General features: G+C 41.8%; 2 protein-coding genes across 6 annotated transcripts; one reads left to right on the forward strand and one right to left on the reverse strand.

The window, feature by feature from the left end:
• On the forward strand, positions 1-23830 carry LOC103457881 (mitogen-activated protein kinase-binding protein 1-like). 2 transcript variants are annotated; one of them, XM_008398340.3, is made up of 33 exons: positions 1-326; positions 1823-1914; positions 3915-3977; positions 4083-4140; positions 5196-5366; positions 6141-6278; positions 6391-6573; positions 7417-7577; positions 7808-7997; positions 8706-8831; positions 9293-9474; positions 9551-9642; positions 9743-9868; positions 10330-10400; positions 11494-11615; positions 11704-11779; positions 11892-12003; positions 12106-12169; positions 13847-13957; positions 14083-14231; positions 14395-14429; positions 15202-15387; positions 15487-15620; positions 15721-15863; positions 16972-17151; positions 17506-17572; positions 18681-18815; positions 18973-19136; positions 19416-19994; positions 20090-20177; positions 20656-20729; positions 22017-22102; positions 22852-23830. In XM_008398340.3, the coding sequence occupies exons 1-33, from the start codon at positions 225-227 to the stop codon at positions 23080-23082; spliced, it is 4491 nt and encodes a 1496-aa protein (XP_008396562.1). In that variant the 5' UTR covers positions 1-224; the 3' UTR covers positions 23083-23830. The 2 variants fall into 2 exon arrangements, with proteins under 2 accessions (XP_008396562.1, XP_017157686.1); XM_017302197.2 differs by having other exon boundaries at positions 16975-17151.
• On the reverse strand, positions 23830-27988 carry LOC103457880 (uncharacterized). Of its 4 annotated transcripts, none has more exons than XM_081602074.1 (7): positions 27858-27927; positions 27445-27469; positions 27193-27239; positions 26476-27006; positions 26293-26381; positions 25330-25501; positions 23830-24742 (listed from the first exon to the last, which is right to left on the reverse strand). In XM_081602074.1, exons 3-7 carry the CDS (start codon positions 27232-27234, stop codon positions 24584-24586), a joined length of 993 nt encoding a protein of 330 aa, XP_081458200.1. In that variant the 5' UTR covers positions 27235-27239; positions 27445-27469; positions 27858-27927; the 3' UTR covers positions 23830-24583. The 4 variants fall into 4 exon arrangements, with proteins under 4 accessions (XP_081458200.1, XP_081458199.1, XP_008396560.1 ...); XM_081602073.1 differs by having other exon boundaries at positions 26476-27102; XM_008398338.3 differs by lacking the exon at positions 27445-27469 and having other exon boundaries at positions 27858-27988.
• Positions 27989-27990: the final 2 nt, after the last annotated feature.

The raw sequence follows: 27990 nt of genomic DNA on the forward strand, positions 1-27990 counted from the left end.
ATTCAAAACGCAGCGCCGAACAGAGAGGCGCGGTTCGGGCAGAAGTGAGCGCTGTAGAGCAGCTTCGGATATTTAGTGACCACACGTCCCTGCAGCAGCAGCAGCAGCAGCAGCAGCAGAGCTGTCCGACTTTGTAAAGATCTACAGATTGTTGCTGGAGGAGGATCTGTCGCTTGGTGTTGCTTTTATTACCTGCGCAAGGACTCAAGAGAGCTGCGCTCAAAATGCCCGGCGACGGCTTCACCATCACAAGTCGCATCAGGAATTTACTTCGGTCGCCGTCAATCAAGAACAAGAAGAAATGCAAGGAAAGCCTCACCAGCAAGGTGAGAAGGACTATGGGGGGGGAAAGTTGTGTAAAGTTTCAGATTTAGGACACACACATTAATTGCATAGAATAAATGTTCAAATCAAAGATATTTTCTTGTTACTGTAGTGTCAAAAAGTGTGGCCCGAGGTCCCTTCTTGATAACCCCTTAACATGTGAGGTGCAAGACAAATGATTTATAGTTTATTAATAACGTTTTATTCATTTTATTAATCTGTACATACGAGCATAAACAATCGTGTTTTTTTTGTTTCTGCTTTTTGCCTTATAAGCAAACTTTAGTGTTCCCACTCATTAAACCGAACCAAATTAAGAAAGTGTTTTATTACAGGATGAGTGACAAATGTCCTACTTGTTGTTGTTGAGATAAATAAATAAAGAAAACTTTTAAACCAGGAGAACAGCAAATGATTAACCTAAAAACACCTCCAAACTAAAAACAACAACAAATGAACAAAAAATACAAAAGTTAGGAAAATGTAAGTCTTCTTTATAGATAAGCAAACATGTTTTAATTATGCAGTGATTTGAAGATCCTTTCTCATGTAATTTTATAACATTGCTCATTTAGTTCATTATTGAACAGGGAAAAATTAGAAGTCGAAAAAGTATTTTCTTGTGTTTTGGAAATAATTTTGTTTGTGCACCCCTAGTGTACATCCAGCAGTTAGCATCTCCAAGGTACTGCTGTCAATTAAATTTTAATTTTTACTACTTTTCAAATCTGTTGCAAAGATTTCTAAAAATAAAATTTTCTGTCTCGTGCGTGAACGTGTCTAGTTCAATGAAAAAGTTAATTTATGTCAATCTTATGGCAGTCTGTTGCGTGAAAAGGTTTTAAACTGAGCCGCCACACGATGGCTGTGCAAAAAAACCCATAAACAAACATCAGGATTATGAGGTGTTTTTATGCTTTCCTGTTTGTTATGAATGCATGTGTGTTATTAGGACGTCATAAACCCGTCAAGACAGACAGCGAGTTTGGAGCCAGCCGACTCGTCCTCTACTGATAGAACGTCAACATCACACTTTTATACACGAAAGAAAAACTAAAATCACGTTTTCTCATTTATAAAATGAAAGTGTCATTTCAAAAAAAACAAAGTGTCACAAAGGTGCTACCGTACCAAATTCAGCATTTGACTATGAGGAAAGTCTTGAGTCAGAGACGGTTCTTCACTGTTTCTAAAAGTGAAACATCAGAGAAGCTCAACGAAATTAAAAGTTGTGTAGACATCCGAAATGCTTTCTAGATTTCTGCTGACTTTGAACAGGGTCTTTGTGTTTCGCTCAGCGTTTCTGCACCTCAGTTCTGTCGCACTAACTCCCATCTGCACACGTGTTGTGACCTGCCTCTCTCCTCTTGCGTTTCATTCATTAACACAGATGCTTAGTTACATCACTGTTGGCTGGGCTCCCGTCTGCCTGTCCACCAGCTGCTCTCAGAGATCTGTAGAACAGGAAAAAAAAGGTCTCCGTTATGTGTCTCTACAGGTGACTTTGGAGAAGGTGCTGGGGATCACTGCCGCAGGAAACAGTGGCCTGACCTGTGATCCCAGATCTGGACTTGTGGCCTATCCAGCGGGGTAAAGACCCTTATCCCGACATCTGCTCTTTGTCTTATCAGCGGTGCACGCATGGCCTCTTATCATATCTGCCCCTTGCAGACGTTTAGTGTGCAAATTTCTGTGATCAAGTATCATCTGTCAACTATTTGAAGAGGAGGAGGAGGAAGAGGGCCCGGCGGGCCTCCTCAATCAGAGAAAGTTCAAATCTTATTTGTGCCATCCTCAGGGAGGCTTTTTATATCCGTCTGTGATCTACAAAAGGCTCAGATTCTGGTGAGCTGGAAGAGTTTAGCTTTAGCTGACGTAAAATTGAGCCGTTTAAGCACGGTTTCTGATAATTGCTTCACATCTGCGCTGCACAAAGTCAACCAACCTGTTAAAAAAAACGACATTTTTTTCCCCTTTAAAACAAACTACATATTATTCAACCGTGTAACTTTTTGTCAGTTTGAGAAGTCTACGTGTGTCCAGATATTTGTACATGACCCACAGTGTCTGTCAAATTAAGCACAAATTTCCTAAATTGAGCCCCAATCTGGCATTCCACCTGCTGTCCCAGTTTAAAGCCGTACAAGCTGCGGTACCAGCAATGCAGTTTCCTGGCACGCATCTCAAGAACTTGCTGTTCTGCAACAGGAGGAGCGCTAATCTGCGAGCTGCCAATGGGCAAAGTGCAGAGAGAGGAAGTGCTTCTCACAGGAGGCATTGTTTCTGTCTGAGCAATTTGAATATGCAAGAGAGCATTTATGAGAGTATGAAAATTACAGATAGATTAGGCTACATTGTTTAGCTACATAGCGTGGTTTCAGTTCAATAGGCTTGATTTTACATAGCCTTAAAAAAAAATCAATATACATGACTGATCTCAGAGGGAAATTTATTAGGAGGTTCTTATTTGCTTAGTAATATAAAATTTTTGTTAGCTATTATATTAGCCGGCTCTCCCAAGAACTAGAAAGGTAACATTGCTCTACAGTGTGAAAGGTGAACTATGCTACGTATTGTTGTCTACAGATAGCTGAGCAGCATTTTTATGTTGATAAAATAAACCAAAACATGGCTGTTTGTGATTAATGTAGGTGGGGTAACAAAGACCTCTTGTCCTTTCATTCCCACTTTCAAGTCTGAAGCTTCTTTGAAGCTATGTAGCCTAGCATAACGTTAAAAAGCTCAAATGTTTCAACATAAGTTGTGATTTAGGACACTTTGTCTGACTTTGCTTAAAACTAGAAAACTCCAACACCGCTTCACAGCTTTGAGACACAGTAATTACATGAATTCAGTGACAATAGTTAATTTTACTGTCTGAACAGACAGTAATTAGCTAACGGTTATAGCTAATTACAGGAGATTTTTATGCCGAACAACTAGTGGGAAAGTATCAAGTATCTACATTTTCTAAATCAATATTCAGCATTCACGTAGCAAGTCCTTTCTAATTTTATAATTGACCATTGGTTATATTTGTGTCTATACGGTTTTAATGGTAGCTAGAATGGGAAGCTACGTTGTCAATATGACTCTCTTTAAACCATTTATTCACCTGGATTTCTTACTTTGTCTTGAATTCAAGTTTTAATATAAGTAAATCTTCAGATATAAAACTGTCCTAACTTGAGAGAGATCTTGTTTTAGTTTGCGGAAAGTGTTTTATCCAGATTTTCATGTAAATCAGTTTATTTTACTTTGTTTTAAGTGTGTTTCAGGTTCTCTTTCACGTAACATTTAGTTCTGTTAGGTAAAGCCAAACGGGTTTAACTATGTCAGCAAATTATGCAAAACAAGCGTGTGTGTTTGAATAGTACACACATAATATTAAACTTCTAATAAATATACTTCTTTAAAACCATTTTTTTTACTAAATGGTCAATCTGTAATGCTTTATAGTTTCACTTGACTTCATTTCAGTGAGAAATATTAGACTTTCTATATCTTTTATTTGTCCTTTTACTTGTGATGGAAAAGAAAATGTTGATGCCTCTGCTCGTTTTCCTTGTGTCGCTCCTTTCTTTCTGAAGGTGCGTCGTCGTCTTGCTGAACCCCAAAAAGGACAGACAGCACCACATTATCAACACTTCCAGGTGAGCTGTACAGAAATTTGACCCGCATTCACAAAGGAGCAAAATAAACTTTAGACATCTCCCAGAATATTGAATGAAACTAAATTCTCTGCCTCACTTTCACAGGAAAACTATCACAGCTCTCTCATTTTCCCCCGATGGAAAGCACCTGGTGACGGGAGAGGTCAGTTTCCTCCTCGTCGATATTTTATAATGAGCACGATTCATTTTGCAGTAGAAATGTGACTGCTTTTTTAGCTTAACTCAAACAGACTTCAGTTCTGCTCAGAGTTGGTGGTTTGCATGCTTTATCCCCTGCCAGACACAGGCTCGTTGCTGAATACAAATTCACGGATGTCGACCCATCTGTCTCCGCGGGCTGGTACGAAGTGAGCTAAAGCCTCCCCACTTTTAAGGCGTCCAGGTTGCTGTTGCTGTTGTTGTTGCGTCTCGGTCCCACATGTCCCGTCACTGAAGCGTCTTCAGTCCTCTGTGTCGGCGCTACAACGTGGGCCTCGGCTCAACTCGCCACCTTAATCCCCCCCTGCCTACCAAAGCCGATTACCGACTTCGCCGTGCAAGTGGCTGGACACGCAGTGGTTGCTATGACTACGGGAATCAAAGTTCAAATGACCAAAACGTGCCAACTGTTGGCACCTTTTTTAAACATTTTGGTACCGTTTTAATCTGGAACACCTGAAGGCCGCTTTGCTTTGCTTTGCTTCGCTTTGAGGAATTCAATCTGAGAATCTGTTTGATTTTAGGTCAAAGCCGCACAGAAGCATCACAGCTTTATTATGGGATTTGATTCAAGCATTTAAAAAAAAAAAGACCCTGAGTAAATTATCTGATGTCTGTGACAGGCGCTCATTCATCAAACAGAACTTCATTTGCATACAAGGAACAGCTGCCAGCAGATGGGCTATCTGTCTCGTTTTTTCCTTGTTTTCTGTCTCTTTCAGCTCAGATTTACTGGTTGTCTCAATTCCCATTGATTGCAGCCTTAATAAAAAAAAAAGGACAACACAAATAGTCTGCTGACCTTTTGATCCCTTGGAGGCAAAGTAACTATTCTCAGTCAGAGGACAGGGAGGATTAGCTCTTAGCGAGACAGGATAGACAGATGAGCACTGGGGTTAAGCTAGTGAAGTCAACTTGATTTCCACAGTGGAGATACCGTATAAAATGTTATATTAACGACCACATACTGTTGTTTTTTCTTCCTTATTTTTTCATCAGAGCGGTCACCTACCAGCAATCAGACTGTGGGACGTCGCCGAGCGCAGGCAGGTGGCCGAGCTGCAGAAGCACAAATACGGCGTCTCGTGTGTGGCCTTTTCTCCCAACAACAAATACATAGTCAGTGTGGGAAACCAGCATGACATGATGGTCAACGTCTGGGCCTGGAAGGTCTGTGTCGTTTGCGGTAATCCTGCTTTCGTGCAAACGTTTTCCGTGTCGGTCTAAAACGGTTTTATCGGAGTAATTGTGGGTTAGATTTCTTAATTTACCCAAATTTAATGAAAAGGACCAGGAGGGGTCATGTTCATGTTGCAACATCAAGCTGAAAAAGAAACCTGCAGCTATAGGGGAATAATAATAATAAAAAAAAAAAACATACTACAAAATTTCAACTGCATGTTTCACACGTAAACAGACATTTAAGCTGGCAGCAAGCTGACTCAGCTTTGATTCAGTGACAGCGCCGAGTCTTTCCTGGTACGAGGCAAACAGCATGCCACGTCTTGACTTGACATTTGCTCACTCTGATGTGCCAAAGCTCTTGAAATCTGTTAGATTCTGAGGAAAACCAGATTGTTGTCACACGCAGAACCCCGCAGATGTTAAAACCCCGTTTCTCTAACACTTAAATTTGCTTCTGAAGAAGCACAATTTAAAAATTTTTTTGGTTTGATTCGGAGGTAGCGGGACTTTGAAACAATCTGTCTGAAACCGACCCATTTCCTCCTACTTCCAGTCTTTGTGCCAAAAGGCCAAGTGCTTGCTGACTGCCTTATTGTTTGACACAAACACTGAGCGGGGGCCGATCTCCCATGAATTGCTAAACAAGCACGGCGGCGTCAAGTTCGACCTTTCAACCGACTGCCAAATTTGACATAAAAAAAACTTGGGTTTTACAGTCAATATGTGCTTTAAAGTCGTGTCTGGGCTCTTGTCTTGCAGAAAGACGTCGTTGTCGCGGCGAACAAAGTGTCCAGCAAGGTGACAGGCGTGTCTTTCTCTGAGGACAGCTCTTACTTTGTGACTGTGGGCAACAGACACGTCAAGTTCTGGTATTTGGACAACTGTAAGGCCAACAAGGTACGGAAGGGTGTTTTTGGTTTGTTACACTTTTTTAAGAAACCGGATTCTCATACTACATCTAAAGAGAAAGTGAGCCTGATCTAGCATTACCCCTCTCTGTCGCGTACAGACCACAACCCCCATGCCCCTGCTGGGCCGCTCGGGACTCCTGGGAGAGCTGAGGAACAACTTCTTCTCTGACGTGGCCTGTGGCCGAGGCTCCAAGTCCGACTCCACCTTCTGCATCACCTCCTCCGGTCTGCTGTGTGAGTTTAACAGCAGCAGGATGCTGGACAAGTGGGTGGACCTGCGGGTGAGTGACACCAGCGCAGGCTCGTTTTGGCCCAGTAGGTCCAAACACAGAGAATATCAGTGGTACTCTGTTAATCTGTTTGGCTAAATACGACATACTGGAGATTTTTTTTTTTTTTTAAATAATGGCAGATGCATAATTTTTTATTGATATCTGTGACGTCTTTTTCTTCCAGTGGCGGTAAACCGCATTTGCCCGTCACAGATCAATTTCTTCTGGTTTTTCTTTCTTGTTACACATGCTTAGTTTGATTAAAGTCTTTGATGGATCATTTTACTTGTTTTCTGCCCTCTGGTGGAAGATCTAAGTACATCAATTTCAGTCAACAGCCAAAAATGGCAGTGCACATTTGAAGAAGCAATTATTATGGAATGCCAAATCCCACTTTTTTTTTTTTACCACCAGTAAATATATATTTTCCATAACAGTTTAGACTTATAGAGTAATATGATGTACAGAAGGACGTAGTTTTATGTTTTACTGCTTAAAATGATGATTGGAATTTGTAATGCTGTTGGATTTCAAATGACTAATTTGTTTTTTAAAAGTGGTGGAAGTGATAAATGCTATGCAAGTTAACCATGATGTGTTTTTATGGGTTATAGAAGGAACAAAAAAGAGTGATTTTTAAAATATATTTTTATACATACATATATTTTTTTTAAAAATTTGGGGGTTTTTTTGTGTGTGGAGCAGACTATACAGGTTTAAGCAGAGACAGTTGCCAGCTTCAGGATTTGCAACTCTGGATCTCCAATAGCTTGTTCACATTGGTGCTCATTTTTTCAGCAGCAGTGCTCCGACCGCACACAAAGCTGAGTATTGAGTTTGTCTCCCTCTCAGACCGGCGCGGCTCAGTCCTTGTCTCTGTCCGAAGACGCCATCTTCTGCGGCTGTGCCGACGGAACGGTGCGGGCTTTCAGACCCGCCGACCTGCACTTTGTCTGCACGCTGCCGCGGCCCCATCCCCTCGGCGCTGATGTCTCGGCCGTCACCGAGGCCAGGTGAGGACCGGATCAGGAGCGGTGCTGCGCTCTCTTGGCAGCGATCCACTGCAGGGCCGAAATCGAAGGATCTATTTATAGAGCTTCCTGTCTCGAGTGGCATCTGTCGGCTGTCCCGACGCGCTCCCAAACGCCTCCTGTTTGTGTTGGAGAAGTCTAAGCTGAAATCTAGTCTATTGCTTCTAATTTTCAGTCTTTTTTTTCCCTTCTTCCAACTTTTCTCCTTACAGCGCTCTGTTTCACACCAAAACAGAAGACAGATACCCAGACGTCATTGCGGTCACCTATGATCCCGTGAGCCGCTGGCTCAGCTGTGTGTATAGTGACCACAGTTTGTATGTGTGGGACGTTAGAGAGGTTCACCGGGTCGGGAAGGTGAACTCTGCCCTCTTCCATGCTGCGTCTGTTTGGGACCTGGAGGTAAACACATTCAGCGTTAGGCGATTGTGTAAACGGAAAAAAAAAGAAAACTCTCCTGACACAATAATGACCTCTGGATGTCCCCTTAACAATAGAAAAACAGAGTGAATTATTAGGTTATTGATGGATAACTGAAACTTTAGGAGACTTTTCACATTTTGCCATGTTTCAACCACAAAAATAAATGTTTTGTTTTTTTATCTTTAATTTTGACTAAACCTATAGTTACAGTATCATAAAGCCAATTTCAACACTTGAGAAAAAAATATAAGTAAAATGGTGAATTATGATGAATAAAACAGCTTTATTTCCCAGAGAAAATTTACAACGATCAGAAAGAAAAATAGGATAATGCAAAATAGAAAGAATTAAATAGTAAGAAATACAAAGAAATAAATAAAAATACACAAACTAAAACCATAGCATTAAATAATGATAAACTGTATCTATTATAAGCAACTTTGATCACTAAAAATAATTTGGATCTCCTGAGTTTCACGTGATCTACCTGCCTTTGCCACCATAAACAAAATTGTTGAGTCTTGTGATCGAGGCAGGCTGTTATTTTTTCCTTTTTTATACACGTTAAATGTTGCATCCATTCAGTCTGTATTGGGATTTTACGTCATAGACCAGAGAAATACAGAAATCCTTCCTGCTGTCGCAACTTCCTGCCGAATTTGAAGTAATCCCGTCATTGCTTCTCAGGTATTTCCTGACGTTCCCGGAGGTTTGGCCTCAGATTTGTCATCAGACTCGTTCTTCACTTGCTCAGCAGACGGCACCATCAGAATATGGAGGATGGGAGACTCGACGCAGAACATCCTCAGCAACGTGAGTTCGCCTTTTTACAAGTCTCTTTTTTTTCTTCTTTTTTGAGTGGGCATTTATCGTGTGGTTTATTGTTTATTTTGATAGATTTCTTATCAGGATAAGAATTACTATTTATCGGTGTCGATTAACGATGCGTAAAATCACAAATTACGTCATTCCTTTTTGTGACTGATGTTCTATAAAAGCGTACTATAAATGGGAATGTTTTTTTAAGCAATATTTGTGATGGTGGGACTATAATTGCTATGACATACAATCACAGCCACGCAGTCGCCTAAAAAAGAAGTCAGAAAAGGCTCTTATCATCACTTTTATCGTAATCGCAAAGGCACCACTAAATATCGTGATAAAACATCAAGTCTGCACCGCCCTCCACTACCTCTGACATATTGAAGCTTTGAGGTATATAACCATCCCTCTCAATGATTGATATGGCTCTGTTCTCATCGTTTTCTCTGCAGGATCTCTTGAAGATAATTTATGTAGATGGAAACGCGGGCACGCTGCTGGATCCAGAGTGTAACGCGATCACGGACAAATCGGGGGACGGGCAGACGGCAGAAACCAGAGCAGGCGTCAGAACCATCTGCGTGAGTCCAGACGGCAAACACCTGGCGTCCGGAGACCGCAGCGGGATGCTGAGGTGATTTACGGCCGGGGACCGAACTGGCAGACCTCGAGTGTTCGTCTGTCTGTAATGTGACGGCGTTGTCGTGCAGGGTTCATGACCTCGGCAGCATGGAGGAGGTTCTTAAAGTGGAAGCTCATGACGCCGAGATCCTCTGTCTGGAGTACAGTAAACCAGAAACAGGTCGGCGCGTGTTTGTGCGTGTGTGTGTGCACCTGTGACTGCAGTGGCAGTGTGTTTTAGTCCAATCTGCCATGCATTAACACGGTTCCTTTGCTCTCAGGCCTCAAGCTGCTCGCCACGGCCAGCAGGGACCGTCTGATCCACGTCTTGGATGCGGACGACGGCTACAGCCTGGTGCAGACGCTCGACGAACACTCCTCATCCATAACAGCCGTCCGCTTCGCCGGTGAGCCACTCGAGACGCCGCCGACATCTGACGGCTAATCTTCTCCTAATCCCCGCTATTATCGCCCCGCAGTCACACATGCACACACGCACACACACACACACACACATAAAAGTCCCGCTTCTGTGAGCTTATTTACATAATTAATGAAATGTACACGCATTGTCAATTTGGGATTTTATTTGTTTGCCGGAGGAAAGTCCTTCTTTTCTCTCATACTCCTAACATATGCGCATCTGTTGCTATCGTTGATTTATTATTTAATCCGTAATTTACGATGTGCTTTATGATGCGCCCCGCTTTAGATTTTTTTATTTTTTTCCCCCATTGGTTGTAAATCAGGATTAAACACTAATAAGACCTTTTTGATAAGACCTTCCACATTTATGTTTTTTTTTCCCAATCATAAAACTTTGACCATGAATAAATCATTAAGTAATGTTTTTTTGTTTGTTCTCCAGCCAATGACAACAAGGTGAGGATGATTAGCTGCGGAGCAGACAAGAGCATCTACTTCCGCACGGCGCACAAGGTAACATCATTACTTTTTATCTGACATTTACCGTGGAACATGCAACAGGCGCTCTCGTAAATCTGATGCTGAAAGTGTTTGCTCAGCAAGCTCAGGATAATTATAATTATGCTTACACAAACACTTAGCAACAATATTTAAGAAGGGACATTTTCCCGGGAACTTTCCGTTTGTGCTGAAAACCTTCGAAAGCCCCAAAGCTCCCCAGGATAAATCAGAGAAAAGAAAAAAAATAATTGACCGAATATCGGTTTACTAATCTGCACTGATTGCTGCACAATAGGATCGTTTCTCCTATCGTGTGTTTAACAAGGATTCTCAAAGTGTCTCATAAAGTAATCGTTGTCCCTGCAAAAAGAAAAGCATCCTGCCACAACGCTGCCACTGTAACGAGGAGGGTTTGATCAGATGGATGCGCGGAGTTGGTTTCCTGCCTCAAATGCCGATTTGCTTTTAGGTAAAAGAAAAGAAAAACAAAAACACCTTGGCCCCGTCTGAGCAGAGATTTTCATTCCACATCTTTTTTCTGGCAAGCTGCAAAGAGGGTTTTCAATTGATTTTTCGTTTTTTTAAACAATGTGTATTGTTCTTGTCACTCCGCCATAAACGCAACACTTTTGTAATGTGCAACCAATACAACACAAAGCCTCACTAACTGTCTTTGGTCTAGGTTCTTATCTACGAATAAGATAAAAATGACTCACAAGTGACTTTTCAGCAAGATATAGGAGCTTGTTTTAAGTCAATCATTTCTTAATCTTGATCAAAGAGTACTTCTTCCGCTGACATTATTTTATTTATAACATGGGAAAACGTTTTGTTGTTAGTGGAATAAAATGCAAATGCAAACTAGTACTTTTTTCTATCGATGTTAAGAAATTATTTACTTAAAACAAACTCCTGTATCTTGCTGAAAAGTAACTTGTTTTGTCTTATTTCAAGTGTACTAAAACATTTACAATAGTAACTGGAGCAAAAATACTTTATTTATGTTAGTAGGTGATCTAGAGTTTACACAGTGCAGAGTTTTATTCAGTGTGGGGAAAGAATAACTGTGCTCCTTTCTTTCTTTTTTTCTTTTTGACTTTTGCAGACCGACAAAGGCACAGAGTTCAAGCGCTCCCACCACACTGTGAGGAAAACCACACTTTACGACATGAGCGTCGACGCCACCTGCAAGTACGCAGCTGTTGGCTGTCAGGACCGCTGCATCAGGTGCGTGCGCGAGCGTGCGGCTACTTCGCTTAAGGCTGCCGGTTGGCAGTTTGAAACATCCTGAGGCCTGCTCTTCTTCCCGATGCAGGATTTTCAACATCAGCAGCGGCAAACAGAGAAAGCTCTACAAAGGATCGCTGAGCGAAGATGGCAGTCTCCTCAGGGTGACTTTTCCTCCTTCAGTTCACACTGCAGTGGTTGTTTATATATATATATATATATATATATATATAGACACTTCAGGAAATAAGGAACTGTTTTTATTTGCTCTAAAAGGTTCAGATCGATCCTTCGGGTCAATACGTGGCCACCAGCTGCTCCGATAAAAACATCAGCATCTTTGACTTCTGCACTGGAGAGTGTGTTGCCACAATGTTTGGACACTCGGGTAACAGAACCAGACTGAAGATGATCTTCATCAGCTTTTGTATGAAAATGAATACGGTTAGCCCAGGTACCACGGTGCTAATGACTGGCTTTTGTTTTGCAGAGATTATCACTGGGATGAAGTTCACCAGCGACTGCAAGCATTTGATTTCTGTATCAGGAGACAGGTGAGAGGATGGTCTTTACTTGAGCTCACACAGGAAAGTGACTCAGAACCTGTTGACACTTAATATTAACAGTGAGCTGATATTTCACAATGTCTCTTTACTAAAAAGGCTGTTTGTGGCTTTAGGTGCCTGACTTGCTGAGAGATATGACGCCGTTTTTGATCTACGGGAGACAAGTCAACCCTTTGTTTTGGAAGTTATGCCCCACAGATAATCTTCTTATGATTTTTCTATAATGCCCTAAAATACATCAAAAGGTTTTTCTCCATTTATGTTTTCAAAGTCATGATATCGTCATCTGCATGTAGATAATCTCGGTGTATGTAAACATTTGATCTGATAATCCAATTTACCTTAAAAGGAAAAAAGTTTTGTCTGATTCAATATCAGATTAAGAGTTTAAAAGATTTTGGATCTTTTTGTACAGTGTATATTCATTTCTGGTTTTGGTTGTATTTAAAAGTAGATAAACCACAAATTAAACTTTTTATTTTGCAGATAAACTATAAACTTAACAGATGCTATCTTTTGTTACTGCGCAAGTTGTGACATTTTCATGCGAACTTGTATACCAATTTGACATAAAACTGTCTCAGTGCTGCCCTCTTTGGGCTGAAGGGTGGCTACTGTAGTTGAATTTTCCAGTTGCTTATAAATGGAAAGCGAACGGCTTCGTTCACATACGGGTATTTGCTTGTAATGTGGCACTGCTGCTGTTGGCTCAGAACAGTTACTGAAAAGTGATTGGTTCTTTCACAAGCCTCCAAAAACACTAAAAAACGTCGCTAGATTTGTCGCTAGCAGCAGTTTTGAACCCCTCGTTAGAAGGGGTCTAAAGTGTAGCAACAAAGATGGCGACGGCGCTTTCCCTTTCGGCTCCGCCCACTTTTATGGATTTTTTTTTTTCAAAATGGCGCCGGGAGTGGGGTTGTGCTTTCACAATCGGGTTTGGTTCCACTTTAAAGTAGCGTGAATACATAATTATTGTAGTCATGCTTTACATTAGACCGTTGTTTCATATCTGAACAAAAACTAAAGCCTAGTGGGTGTTAATCCCGTAATCTAAGCAAAACAACATAAATTGGAAAACATTATTAGTGGTCTCCTAGCACATCGTTGTCTTTAGCTGATAAAATGTCTCTTAATCTTCCGTACATTATTAAAGGTGTTTGTGAGTGCCCATTAATACTATAAAAACCTGAATTGTAGTACATGGAACCAAAACAAAATTAATGTTTACACATGAAGAAGGATTTTTGTGCATCAGGCTGCCTTGCTGCTCCTCCCGACAGAACGTGATTTTCATATTTCCTATCATGTCAAAGATTTATTCTTTTGTCCACCTAAAGCACAAAAAAGAAAAAACATTCAGAGCGAGAGTGTTAGTGCAACTCGCCTTCAGTCGCTTCATGTACTTAGAAAATAAATTATTTAAATACAAATTGCAACAACCTGCCATGTGGTAGACTGATGTGCAAGATTTAATGAGAGCTTTGCTTTTGGATCATCTACTGTAAAGAATGATAAAAATACATCCAGGAGTCACGTGGAATCAATTTCCAGCTCCTCGTGCGAGAGGAAATGACTCCGGGAATGTGTTTGAAGACGGTTTCCTCGGTTGTTACAATGAGATGAAAACCTAAATATTTAATGCTTGTATGCTTTTTCTTCCCCCAGCTGTGTCTTTGTCTGGCGCCTTGCTCCAGAACTTACAATGGCCATGAAGGAGAGGCAGCACCAGCTGGGAGAACACCAGGACTCACCTAGCTGTGGGACCTCTGGAATCAGGTGCACACACACACATGCTCATTTTTAACATCTACAGCAGAGCCAGCGACTCTTTATAATGAGTTCTGTGCTTTACATGCTGACGCTCCGCCGAGCCTCATCATTATGAATCTTTTTTTCCACAGGCGGGAGGCGTACAGCGCTCCGGCTCTGGTTGGCCTGTCGTCTGACAGCGACCAAGACAACGAGGCGGAGGAGAACGAAGACACTAATGATGCGGAGGACAGCAAAAGCAGCGGCTCCTCCAACAGCTGCCACGGAGAGGAGGATACAGGTAGTTGTCTTAATGTCAGGAGAGCAGCTTTAATAATGAACGCCTTGGCTAATAAAAGGACATGAGAGAAGCTGATCAGCTCTTGTTTTGACCTGATCCATGTGGAGGTAAAAATGTCTTCATGACATGATCTTTTTTTTATTTTTTTTAAATCCAATATTAGGTTCAGATGAAGAACAGGACTGGGAGCAGAGAAAGGTAAGAAAATCAGAGGCTTTAAAGAAACTACCAGCCACGCAGTTAAAAAATACCTTAGCATTTTTGTTTGTATCTTAGCTATTAATTTGCACAAACATTAAAAAAAGAGAATGCATTCATACCAATAAAACGTTTCCACCTTTAATCAACTCGCAACTAGAAACGTCGGTGCATTTTATTTGGATTTTCTGCAACACTAACTGGAGTGCAGCTGTGCAGTAGAAGGAAAGCGACGTTGTTTTCTACGTTTTATTGTGCGTAAAAACATGTAAAGTGTTGTATATGTTTCTATTCGCCTTTTCTTCTCTCTGAAAACTCTAAATGAAATCCACTGACTTCAGAATTTCAATAGTTAAATGTATTAATATGTATTAAAAACAATTCATGTAGACCAAAGAGCTTCCTCAGCAAACTATAATAAAACAGAATAAAACAAAGAAGTAATTAGAATTTGACAATGTATGTAAAAGACAAAATTATGAACAATGATTACTTTTAAAACTATCTTACGATGAAGTATTAGGGCCTTACTAGAAAAAAAAAGAATAAAGTCTTAATATTACGAGATTAAAGTTACAATATTATGACTCTATTCCCGTAATTTTATATTTTTAATCTTCTTAGCATGGCTCCAAACACTCTACACGACATTTACAGGACTCTGCTGTCTGTGAGGTGCAGACACGTACAGACTTTAAAGTGCATTTTGACAACATGACGGTGTGTAAAGCAGCTGCTGTGAAGCCTCGTTTGTTTCCTGGTTCCTCTCCAGCACGGAGCGGTCAGCCAGGTCCTTCCAGACCCCACCAAGCGTCCGCGGAGACGTTGGTCCCGTCGCATCGGTTCGCTGGAGCTGATGGTGAAATCCATGCTGGACCTGAGGCAACTTGAGACCTTTGGTCAAAAGAAGAACCTCAACTTCCCCACACAGAGCATCTCCAGCCTCCATGACCCCGAGGTGAGCAGATTGGGTTTTTAATTGTTCTCTTTTGTTTTGGTAGTTGTAGGAATTTGGATGCATTTTTTATTTTAAGAAAAGAACAACTTTAATTTTCAGGAGCAGCAAGTGGAAGAGAGATCCAGGAGGCGTCTGGCTTGGTTGCCCTCGGCAACGTCCAACTGTGCCGCGCCGACGGATGGACCGGTGTTCTTCCCCGAGGAAAACGAAGACGACACGAGTCCAGTGGATGGGTAACTCATCAACTCCTCCACACTGTCTCACTCAAGGGAACGCCATTTTCTCTTTTTTTTTTTTTTTTTTAGAAGTTTGACCGTTTCTCTCGCCCTGCAGCGATGATTACGTGGTGACGGAGCGGCCCTGCAGCCCGCAGAGCCAGAGGATGCACGCAGAGAGCCAGGACAGCCGCAGCCCAGACAGCGCCTGCTCGCTGGGCTACGACAGCAGGGAGTCCAGCCCCGATCGCGTCCCGGATGGTAAGAAACTGCAGAGGAGGTTCAGCAGTTTCCCACATCGCAAACACAAACTACAGAGCAGAGTAGAAATGTTCTGTATTGTCCCACAATGGGAACATTTCTGTGCAACAGCAGCTAAGTCTCAGGCAATCACAGCAAATTGACTGACGCGAAGATAGAATATAGACTACATATAAAGACAGAAATAAGAGTAAAAATACTGTCCATTAAGGGCAAAATTTCAGCATAAATATACTGTGTAGTTATAAAGAAAAGAGTATACTTCAGTCTAAATGAATGTGCAGCTGAGTTGGTTAATTAAAAAAAATGAACAAAATGTTTAAAATGAACAAAATGTCCCAATTTTTAGCTGAAAAGTTAGTTAAAAACTTCAGTTAGTTTGACTATTTGAGCCATTAAAAGACCAATTAGTGACAATAAAAGACAAACAGCGTTGCTTGGTCATACACCAGCAGGGAGGTAAACACACTCCTTGACGGTTATTCAGTGTATTTTACCGAGGTTCGATGTGATAAATGAGCGTTGTTAGGAAGTGGAAGGACGCCGTAACTCTCGAGGAAAAGTGGCGAGAGGACGGCCGTAAATCACGTCCGTGGTTTGGCAAAAGTTATGCGGGGAGCGCAGTAAAAATCCGGTTGTTCCTGTCCGACGTTTATTTTTGCTTAGATTTGCTTTGCGTTTTTGTTGTTTTGTTTGTTGAAGCAGTTTTGTGATTTGTATCTTGGCAGGTGCCAGATAAATAAAAATCACTTACTTACTTTTTGGCCTACACGCAAAACCTCTTTTCAAAAAGAACAATCCACATTTCAAAGTGAAACCTGGTGATGGCAGCATCATGCTGTGGGGTTGGTTTTCTTTACTCTTACAGGAAGAGTTGAGAAAGAGTTTATAACTCTGCTTTTGTGTGTTGTTCAATTTTACACCATTCAAATGAAACGCATCAAAATTTCTTTATCTAACGTGACACAATATGGAAAGGTTATAAAAATATAAAAGCCGTATTTTACCCAAATACCGAAGGCAATGCGTGCAGCAAAGTTAGTTTTTTCCCCGTCGTCTCCTTTGTGCTTCACTCTGAGTCCGTTCCTGGTTTTGCTCTCATTTCCAGCAGACGTGGAATCTCTGAGTCGGTGCAGCTCTGACGAGGAGGAAGAGCGGGCTGCGAGGAAGACGGCGTTGGTAAGGAGCATGGACAAAGCTCTGAGGGCGGTAAACGACTCCCAAGAGCCCGGTGAAGAGGACTTCCTGCGGCAGAACTTTGAGGCGCTGGCTGAAAGCTGCAGCTCAGGTGGGACTGAACAGACGCTGCCGAATTAGCCACAGCTCGGCCGATTCCCCTTTAACTCTCATTTATCAGAAGAAGGTGGATTCAAAGATTTCTGTTTTTGTTCTTTGTTCCCCCGTAAGAAAAGTAATCTAGATATAAACCGCAGCGTTCTTCTTTTCACACCTCAAACACTTCCAGATATCAAACAGAAAATCCCGATTCAGGCTCGGCCTTGGGGCTTTTGTGCCTCAGAATGCCTCCGTGTTGCTTTCAATGACCCCACAGTCGAGCTCAGACAGACATTATTGATTCCTCTCCTGGTCTCACTTCCACTTTCTGTTTCTGTTTTTTTTTTTCTTTTACTCCTTTCTGCAGCCGAGCAGAGCAAAGTCCCGGGGCTCAGCATGTCTTCACACTTCCTGGCCAAAGGACATAATAACAGGTAGTGCTGACCACCTCGGGTCGGCGCCGACCCTCGACTATAATTATAAAACCCCTGTGGACGCCAACAGGCTGCTCTGTTAAACCATCTGCGTTCCCTCCTCATCCAGCTAGCTGTCAGTTTGATGTTTGTCTTTACATGGAAGCGAAGAATGAACGACAACAAAAAAACTGGTTTAGTAGTTTAATATAGAAACGAAAAGAGTGCTTTTTGAATAAGAGAAGCAGAGTGTTGCGTATTGTTACAGTAAAAGTACAAACTTTTATGGTTTTTTTTATTATTTTCTCTGACAGACTACACATAAAAGTGAAAATTTGTGAAGTGGAACAAATATGTGTTTCCATTTTTCTTTTTTTAAATATATTTTTTATAAATAAGGAAAAAATCTATTCAGACAGAATTGAATTTACCCTCAGCATGATGCTGCCACCACAGTGCTTCATTCTGGGGATTATGTTTGTTCAGAGCGATATGCAATGTTAGTCCTTTTTTTGTCAGAGAATATTTTACATGTTCATATGTTTCAATAAATATTCAAAAAAAAAGGTGATATTTTATAACCTAACCCCATTTAAAGCGTCAGTTTGCTCAGTTTTTATTATGTTTCATCCTTAATATTCTCTATTATTTGTAAAAAAAACAAAAAACATTAAAATTTTACTTCCATTTTGCAATATTACACTACTTTGTGTAAAAAAGACAAAAAAACAAACAAATTAAATACACCGCAGTTTGCAGTTGCAACATGACAAATATCGGAACGTATCAAATCATCCGTAGCAGATCCGACTTTAATGGAGCTCCTTCTGCTGTCCCATAATCAGTCACAATGCAGGAAGTCGTTTTAATTTGGGGGTGACTTAAAACTGTTTGCCATGAATAAAAGGATAGCAGCTGTTCAAGGGACAACTTTTTTTTTTTTCTTAACCTGGTACTTGTTGCTGCCTTGGGCGACTGCCATTATACTCTATGTCAGAAACTGCAAGAGAAGCTCTAAATTTCAGTAACTAACACGCAATGACCTTAATATTACTTCATATATAGTCAGCTTTGCTACCAAAATGTGCACAAGGAAAATAAATGTTTGCCTCCACCGCCCGCTGTGTAGACCAGTAGCTCCACTGGCCAGAATGACTGAGTCGGGAGAAGGACAGAAATCCGCCAAGCCTCCGGTGTCAAAGGTTCGGCCCATGATGGACGAGAGGAGAAAGACAGAGGACAGGACCGCTGTCAGAACTGAGAGGTAACGAGAAAACCCAGACTTTTTTTTGTTCCTCATAGAAATCCTTCAAACTGTGACAGAAAGATTTAAATTTTTTTCTCAGTCATTTAAAACTATAGAATCAAACGTGCTTGTTTTGAAATGCTTTACTCAAAGCTGCTGTTTGTCATCTCTGCAGCGCTCCAGAGAGAAGTTCTCCCCCTAAGCTCCGGCCGCTGAAAAAGAAGACGTCCTGGTCCCCTGAGTGGAGGAAGTCCAACCCGACATCGACGACCTCCTCCATGCTGGACATACCGGCTGCTTTCCAGAAGTCCTGCTCTGCACAGAACTTATCTTCAGACTGTATGTTTTTCTTATTTGATCCCGTTCCTTAAATTTCTTTGCATTGACACTTGCTGTTTCCTCCAGGTTGCATTTTTTTTTGGTATGGATTTCTTCATCTTTAAACTGAATTTGTAACTTTGTTTGAAAAGGAGGTGGGCAGAAGTCTAAACCTATTATTGAGAAAAAAATCAGCTAAATGAATCAACATACAAATTTTAAATCATCTCCACCAGCATGTAAAATAAAAAAAAATTTCCTAGAAGAATTCATTTTATCTTTCCATTCCTCCTTTTCTAGCATCTCACTTCCCGGTGCCCCCTAGTGTCCAAAGGGAGCAGCAGACGAGACCTCAGCAACTGCTTTGGACGACCTCCACCTCCAAGCCTTCCTTTTACTTCTCGTCCCCGTCCTCCGGGTCACCACACACCTCGCCGTCCCCCCCGCCATGCGAGAGTCCCAAACTAAAGCCCCGCCACTCCTACATGAACCCCACAGCCAGCTCCAACGCCAAACGCAGCCGCTCCACCTCTCCGAGGGACTGTGTCCAGCCTGGCCAGTCGCCGCCTCGCTCCCCGGGCTTCCCCGAAGACAGGAGGTCACCCGGCGAGCCGGAGGTGGAGCCAAGCCTCTGTTTCCCATCCTCCGTCTCGTCTGAGTTGTCCATATCATCCAGAAGTTCTCCTCTGGGTCATCAGGCAGCCGGTCGGCTGACCCAGAACGCCGCGGCCTCGCGCATCCCGCTCCCGAAGCAGCCTCTGAGCTCGCGGCGCAGCCTGTGCCTGGACGCCGAGCCGACCCCAGGCTGCTCCGCGTCCAAGCTCAGGGCTTCTGCTTCCACCGTGGATGTTCGCTGTGATGTTCCAGATAAAACACAAGGTTAGACAAGAAGAGAGGCACACAACGTGGAAACTACACAAACACACAGCTGAGGGGTTGAATGTGTAATATGTTTGCATCTCTCCTGGTTTCAGCGCGATGCAGACAACTCTCCTTATGTCTGGATTCTTCGTTACCAAGTTCGCTGCCAGTGAGGCAGAAAAGAGACGCGCTTCCTGAGAGGTAAAGTTAAACTGGATTTTAAAGAAGCATAAGAATTTACGCCTCTTTTGCTTTTACATGTTTTGTCACATTACAACAGCAAACTTCCACGTTTCTTACTTGGATTTCGTACGAGGCAAATATAACACAAAGTAGACTAGAACATAATTGTGACATTCAAGACAAAAATATTCATGGTTTCAAAAGTCCAAGAAGTGTTGAGTGCTTTTGGTTTGAACAGGATTGCTGCAGGGTTGATGTGTTCAGGGTGATGAACACATCAAGCCAATGATTCAAAATGTTGAAAACTATGTATCATTTCACAGTTGTGCCCTACTTTCTGAAGGTCTGTCACATAAAATCCCAATAAAAAGAGGTCTGTGGCTGTAAAGTGACACCATGTGAGAAAATCTCCCTTTTTGTTTTTCGGTATGCTAATTCCCACGTAAGATCAGCGTCCCGTCTGTAAGTAACATGCATTTTTAACGTTTGTTCCCAGTGTTGAGGGAGGTCAGGTGGCTAAAGAGCGCCCTCTGGTGTTGGGAGAAGACCGCACATCGAGCCCACAGCCAGGTTTGCTCTCAGATTTCAGATTTTCATCATCACTGCAGTCTGTTTGTGCCCAGTCTGTTTTGTCCTTTATTTCTCACTGATGACTCTGATGATTGAACACGGACCTCGTTTATGTCAGAATCTGCACGCAGGAGACATTTCATGCCTCCTCTTTGTTTAGAGAGAAATACATTTGTGTTTAGTTTCAGATTTTAAGTGCCACTAATAGTGCTGCATATTACTGTAAAAAATATTTTAAGTGTGGATACGAGCACAAAAAAGTGCATGTTCTCCCCTCATGTTTTTCATATTTTAATCAGCAACTTGAATTTCAGGATGATGGCCATTTTCCAAGATGGCCACCATTTTTGAGCCTTTCGAATCAAAAATGGTGGATGGGAAACATCGTGAAAATGTTTCCCATTTTCACGGCATGGATGAACTTTATGTCACGTCATGTTTTCGACTTGGGTGATCCTGTTCATACAACTTTAAAGTAATAAGTATTCAATTCAGACGTCAAAACTGAAACTGAGGACTGGTAGAGTTTCACACCAGTCGTCCTAGTGGTTAGCGTTAGCTTTCGCTACATTTTTTCTGCTAATTGTTTTGCAGTTTAGTAAAAGCGGACCTAAGATTCTTGTTTAGCAAATTAATGGTTAGTGAACCTAACATGATAATATGTGGCTAATAAATGCTGCCGATTTTAGTGTGAACATATGTTCTCCATTACAAGCATGGCATCCATTTTGAAAAATGTCCACCAGAAAAATATATATATATGATTTCTATGGTTCAAAAATATGTATGATGTGAAATCAAACACATTAATCAAATTTGCGATTTTAGTGCAAAAAAGTACTTAAATAGGTAAATATTACCTTTATGGGTCCAAATATGAATGATTTCATCACAAAAACATTCATCTGTGATACACTGGCAACATTAGAAAAAGAAATTTCCCTTGACAATAATGGCGGCCATCTTGAAAAATGGCTGCCATCTTGAATTTTTCAGCAGGTAACATCCAAGCCACGTTACGTTCTTCCATCCACACGTGAACCATCTTGCTGAAACATTGAATTATCTGCTGCACTATCAGTGATAACTGTGTCCTTCTGGAGGATATTGGGTGAAAAATCAATTGTTCTCACCCTTTCCACCGTTCACACAGCCACTTCCCTCTTCATTGCACTGCAGCCTCTCTGTTCTGTTTTCTCTGCTTTGCTCAGCGGCAGAGCGTGCCTCGGTGCTTGTGCGCTCGCTCTGACGAACTTGAAAGTCATTCTCTCCATCTCCTCGCTGCAGATCACTCCATCACCTTAGAGACATGCAGGCAATCCGTCACCGATCTTCGACGGAGTCTGAGGGAAGCCGTCGTTTTGTACACTGCGGTGAGTAAGACGGTCGAAGGGACCGGGCAAAGAAACCAAACACTCGAAAAATTGAAAACGCGAGTGAAAACCTGAGAGATGGCTTGTTTTCTTGAAGAGACAAAGTCGAATTTATCTGATCTTTTCTACCCGAGTTTTATTTGCATCTTTGAATGAAAGAAGCTGATGTGCTCACTTCCTGTATTGAACACACTACAGGAAAGCTGCTTTTGAAAACAACTCACTTGAGGTTTTCAAGCTGCCTAATTTCATTGTCTCGAATCAGATTTTTGCAAACACATCTCAGCTGATTTCTATACATTTAAAAATATGACTGTCAGCTTTATTATCCCTTTCCCTAGAGGTTTCACTTGGAGCTTGCCTGCAACTTTAACACTTGTAGAGATGTACTTTGTTTTTTAAAAATTACTTTTTTTATTTGCAGATTTCCGCCTATATCTTGATTTTTATGTCATTTTTTCCTCATTTAGACTGTTTATAAAATTGTGCTTTGAGGGGTCTCTGTTTTCTGAATCTTAGACATTTTCACAAACCATTTTCACACTCAAAAGACGCTTTAATTTTTCTGCCACATTGCTGCAAGATTTAATAAGTTGAAGTGTTCCAGCACACTGAGTTTTTATTTAAGATGTTTTTCATCTGAATTTGTGAACACACTCTTGGTGTTCTATAATCTAAAAAACAAAAAAACAGAAGATATAAAAAATATTCCACCCGATTGACAGGTTTAATGTGTTTTCCTGACACAGTTACTGAAAAGCAACCAGCCGCAGCGCTCAGACCACCAGGAGATGAGGGGCCTCCTGTCCGAGGCCCTGTTCAGGGTCAAGGCCGAGCTGGACTCGCTGCCCCTCGGCTCCTCGGGGCCCCAGGCGGCCCCTGTGTCAAACAACGACGGAGACAAGGCCCTGGCTCTGCTGGAGCAGTACGCCGAGCTGCTGCTGAAATCTGTGGAGAGGAGGCTGGACACCAAGACCTGAGTGGACGGCATCGGCGTTTTCAGTAGCCGCGCAGAGACGTGACGAGACCGATGCGTGCAGGAGCAACAGAACGTGAACAGCACCTTTTTCTATTTGCACATTTGCACAAAAAAAATTTAAACAATTCACGCCAACAGTGGGGAGCTGGTCGTGTTTAGAGCTGGTAGAACGACGGCTGAATATTAAGCACTGAAATAGTATTTAGTTTTAGTTTTCTTCCGTAAAGTGCCTTGCTTTTTATTCAACCCTAATTTGTCTTTTGTATGTGTTGACTTAATGGCAGATGGTTTGATTTTTACCCAGGATAAATATGAAACATTTAAATCTTTAAAGCGTCGTGGAGTACGCCATATTTGAAAAAGGTTTTTAGGATGAACTGAAAGAAAATTAGTTTATCGGGATGTCACTGTTATTTACAGTACTGTAAATGTTTCTGCTTTTTTTTTTTTTCAGGAAAAAAAACTTAGTTTTATTATTGACTGGGAATTAATTCATGAAAAATTAGTAATGATTTCTGACTCATTTGGCAGAAATCCCTCTAGAGCAAATGAATTATACGTCAATTTTATATCTTTTGTGCCAATACAATCTTTAATATTACTGAAATATGTGTAGTGTTTAATGTCTACTTTTATTCGTCAAAATCCTGGTTATACTTTTGTTTAGATTTATTGTTTTTAATGCCCTGAGATTTTGTATTTTTCTGAAAGAGTTTGTTCCCTTTAAAATAAACTGAAAACTGAACGATTTCCTGCTCAAACCTTTATTTAAGATTCACTTTACCGAAACATCGTAGTTAGTGACTTTTTATTTAATAAATAAAATAATGTTAACAATTAAGACAAACTCTTCAAACTGAAAAATGAAGATGAAATAAAAGGTTAAATCCATTACAGAGGCTGTAATTTGCGCTTATTTTAGCTTTGTGTAACATAAATGTACATAATCGTCATGAAAGCATTATAAAAAAAAAATCAAAATATTTTGCTAAGTAAACATTGCATGGACATGCACATTTTGATGCTTTCCTCTTGCTTTTTGCAACAAATATTCAGAAAACAACATTCTTTTTTTTTTACAGTTATTCTGTGACATCATTTCAACTTTCATTTACATTTTCTATGGTTAGCTGGATTTTATTTTAGCTAGTTTGTCCGGGATTGTTATCTGTAAAAAAACAGCAAAAAAATATTTTAAAAAACATCATCCAAGTTTGTATTACTTGCGTCATAAAACCTGGAAAAAGACCTGGATATGTAAATCGTTAAAAAGCAATAAATACTACCATTAGTTCATACCGACCTCTAGAATGCTATTAGATTTTTTTCCCCCTCCCAACAGATAAGTTAAAGCTTCTTCTGAAAACAATCTAAGTTGTTCACCATTTTTTTTAGTCGGTTGTTTCAGAAAACTGCAATAAAAATGTTTAGGTTTTAAGCACATTTCTTGAACTTAGCCGGTAATCCGTGCTTTATTTCGGAGTGAAAAGTTGCACAAGAATCTAAGGAAGCGTCTCCACGTTGACGTAGGTGAGGACGACGTCGTTCAGGATGTTGATCCGATCGATCTGGTTCAGCTCTCGGATGCGGTGGCGGAACTCGAACAGCGGGATGTTGTTAACCGCCACCCTGAACGTCTCTGGAGTGCACAGGATCTTCATCTGGGGGGGGGGGGGAGGAGGAAGACAAAGCAACAACAGAGGCACGTTTTTTTTCGTGAACTCGGTGAAAGCAAAAACATCCAAAGACATCCGAGCCACTGCTTCAGTGTGTTCTGTCGTCTCTCAACGCCACAGACGGACACACGGCGTCTGTCAGGTCAGACGGCTCCTGGTTGTTACGTGTGATCAATATTCATGTTTCGCGTTACGTGAGAGCCCCACTGACCTGCAGGAGCCTCCCTGCAGTAAAGCAGCACTCTTATCTAGGATCCGGCTGCACAAACGACCTTCCAACCTTTTCCACCTTTTCCAAACGTTAGCCTGACGTTAACCATGAAAAAGTAACCTGGAGTCAGTTACATGCTGTTCGGCATTGATAGCCTGTTGCAACTTTAAGCGATAAACTCTTGCACGTTCTGCTGGCAGTTAAGAGATCAGAAGAGTATCGTTGAGTTAGATTACCATATTTTGTTTCACGTAAGCAGCGTCTCAATCAGTTTGGTATGGCTTCACAAAACAAACCCTTTTAGAGGAGTAAAAAAAAAAGATCTATAGCCGCTTAAATCCCCTGACTTTAATTTTCTCACCTCAAACGGGCTCCCAGGAGCGAAAGGGAAGGGTCCCTTAAGGTCCCTCTCCTCTGGGCCCCAGCGATCACCCAATTTGTGGTTCCGGACGACCACCTGCTTGGCCCCCTCGTTAAAGCGTGGGTTGATGTGAAAGGCAATGTCGTTGCCTCTCAGGAAGTTGACTGTGAACCTACAGGGGGGGGGGAACCAGGCCGCTCATATTCATACCCTACATTTACATTTAAGCGTTGTTGCACAACAATCATGCACGCCGTCCATTGTCACTTCAACCACGCATGCTCTTGTGTTTTACATTTGGGATTTAATGAGGTAGACCAACACGTACTAATCCAGATGCGCAGATGAAAAGTGGAATAAATGCCTTCAAGATTAGATAAATTAGTAGTGGGACTGTTGGAAGACGGGAGGATCTTTAAAGCGGTGAGAAGAAAACCATTTTTGAAAGAAAGCCATGAGAACCTTAGTTTACAGTTTGCCATAACTCATGTAGGGGACGAAACAAACAGAGGAAGGTCCTCTGGTCACGTGAGACCAACATTTTACTTGTTGGGATTTTTGGAAACAGCTGGAGAAATATTGCAAATCCCGCCAAGCACACCACCCTCCTCTGAGAAATACGGTGATGGCACCGACATGAGTTTTATTAACACTACTTTTCCTGCGAACGGGTGCCAAGTTTGGATTTTAAAGAGTGCAAATGTAGATGTGGTTAAATGTGAATGAAAAATTATTAATAATTCATCTATTTTCAGCATATTTCTCTGGGCCAAATGAAGAAGCAGTCAGCCTGAAATAGCCATTAGACATCTATGGTCATCCATACAGGTTTAAGTTGAATGTACATCTTGTGTTTGGGTGGCTATGTTGGTCCATCACATAAAATCCCAACAAAATACATTGAAATGTGTTCGTAACATGATAAAATGAGCTGTGAACACTAATCATCAGATAGAGGCTCACATTTTGGCATTGGGTTTGACATAACCCAGGATTGTCATCATCATTTTGTCATATACTCCTCGAGCCAGGTTTAAGTTGTACGGCACACTCTGCACAGTGAGAGAGAAGCATAAGAAAGCATCATGATAGCGCAGCAGTAGAACTGTGGTGCATATGTTCGCTGGATGCCTTGTATTCACTGACCATAGGTCCAGATGTGGGGGGAAGCCAGTGGGGCGCCATCATAGACGGATTCTGTCCGGGCCATCCTGACTGTCCCGGGTTATAAGGCCAGCCAGGGTGAGCAGGCCAGCCGGGTAAGCCCGGGTGTATGGTGGCGGCGGCCGGAGGTGGAGCAGGCACCTGGGTTTGAATCGGAGCCGGCTGCTGGGACGGCTGGTACTGCGTGGCTGGCCAACATGGCTGACAGGGCTGCTGGACTGCGGAAGTAGGAACCTGAACTGGCGCTGGTACCAAGGTTGCGGTCGGTGCTGGTGGCGTTATAACTTGAGTCGGTGCGGAAACTGAAATAGGAGCGGGAACTGAAACCGGAGCCGGTTGGGGAGCGGGCCAGCACGCGGTGTTTGGTTGGCCGGTCCAGCACGGCACGGACTGGGTGGGCTGCCCGGGCCACGCAGGGAACTCGGCTCCGGACCGCGGCAGAGTTGGCCAGAGGCCACCGGACTGCGGAGCAGAACCAGAGGGCGGGCAGCCGCCACACAGAGCGTCCGCATGCTGAGACGAAGGAGAGGGGGGAGACGGAGAGAGAGGAGGGTCAGGAGCCAGCAGGGAGATACGCGGAAGAGACAGAGTGGACAAGATGGAGGAAACCTACTTGGAAATGCAAACATAAGCAAACAATTAAGCATTTATTCACGAGGGGAAATATGAAAAAAGAAAAAAAAAACATGTCATTCTTACCAGTGTGGGGATCTGAGAGTTTGATGTACTGCTTACATCCATGCTTCCTGTCAGAAAAAGACTGGGTTCAGTTTATTTATTTTAGCTCGTGTTAGCTCTCACAACCAAAAAGAAAGAAAGAAAGAAAAAAAAAGTCGGTGAAGTATATGGAAATATCAATTTCTTTGATATTTTTCTGGTCGTTAAATCATGACAAAAAAAATCTCTGTCTCAATATTCTGTTATTTATGAAATAGAAATTGGTAATATTACCTAACCTAAACAGGAAGAGCTTTGTCTGTAGGAGAAAAAAAGGCCTGGTTATGTGTCTTTTTATACATTGCATGTAAATATTTGGTTTCAACAAGGCTATATTTGTTAAGTCTGTCTCTTAAGTTTTATATTTTTGCCATTCATATGCTTTGATTTAGCTGTTTTCCATTTTTACTCTCACTGTAATAATCTTAGTAGATTTATGTCGCCACTGCTTTCCATTAGTTGAACCTTTCTTCTCTGATAGCAGTATAAAGCTAAATACTTCTCTGCATATGCTTACACAACTTATTTAAGACCGACACATCGATAAAAATTTCCGTTTTGCTGGAGAATTTAAATACAACAGATTTAAAGTTATCTTCCAGACTTGTAGAAAATCTGCAACAGAACTAGATAAGAGCGTTGGTTACCTTCGTTTGGGTTTGGTCCTCAGGTCTAGATGGGAGCAGGATCTGCTGTGGTTCAGGATGTTTGGCTGTGGCCAAAGAAAAAGCCTTTTATAGCCCCCTGATTCTCACAGCAGCCGACTCCTCCTCACCCCAT

The sequence above is a fragment of the Poecilia reticulata genome, chromosome 21 (genome assembly GCF_904066995.2).
Source record: "Poecilia reticulata chromosome 21, P_reticulata-male-v2, whole genome shotgun sequence".
Classification (NCBI taxonomy): domain Eukaryota; kingdom Metazoa; phylum Chordata; class Actinopteri; order Cyprinodontiformes; family Poeciliidae; genus Poecilia; species Poecilia reticulata.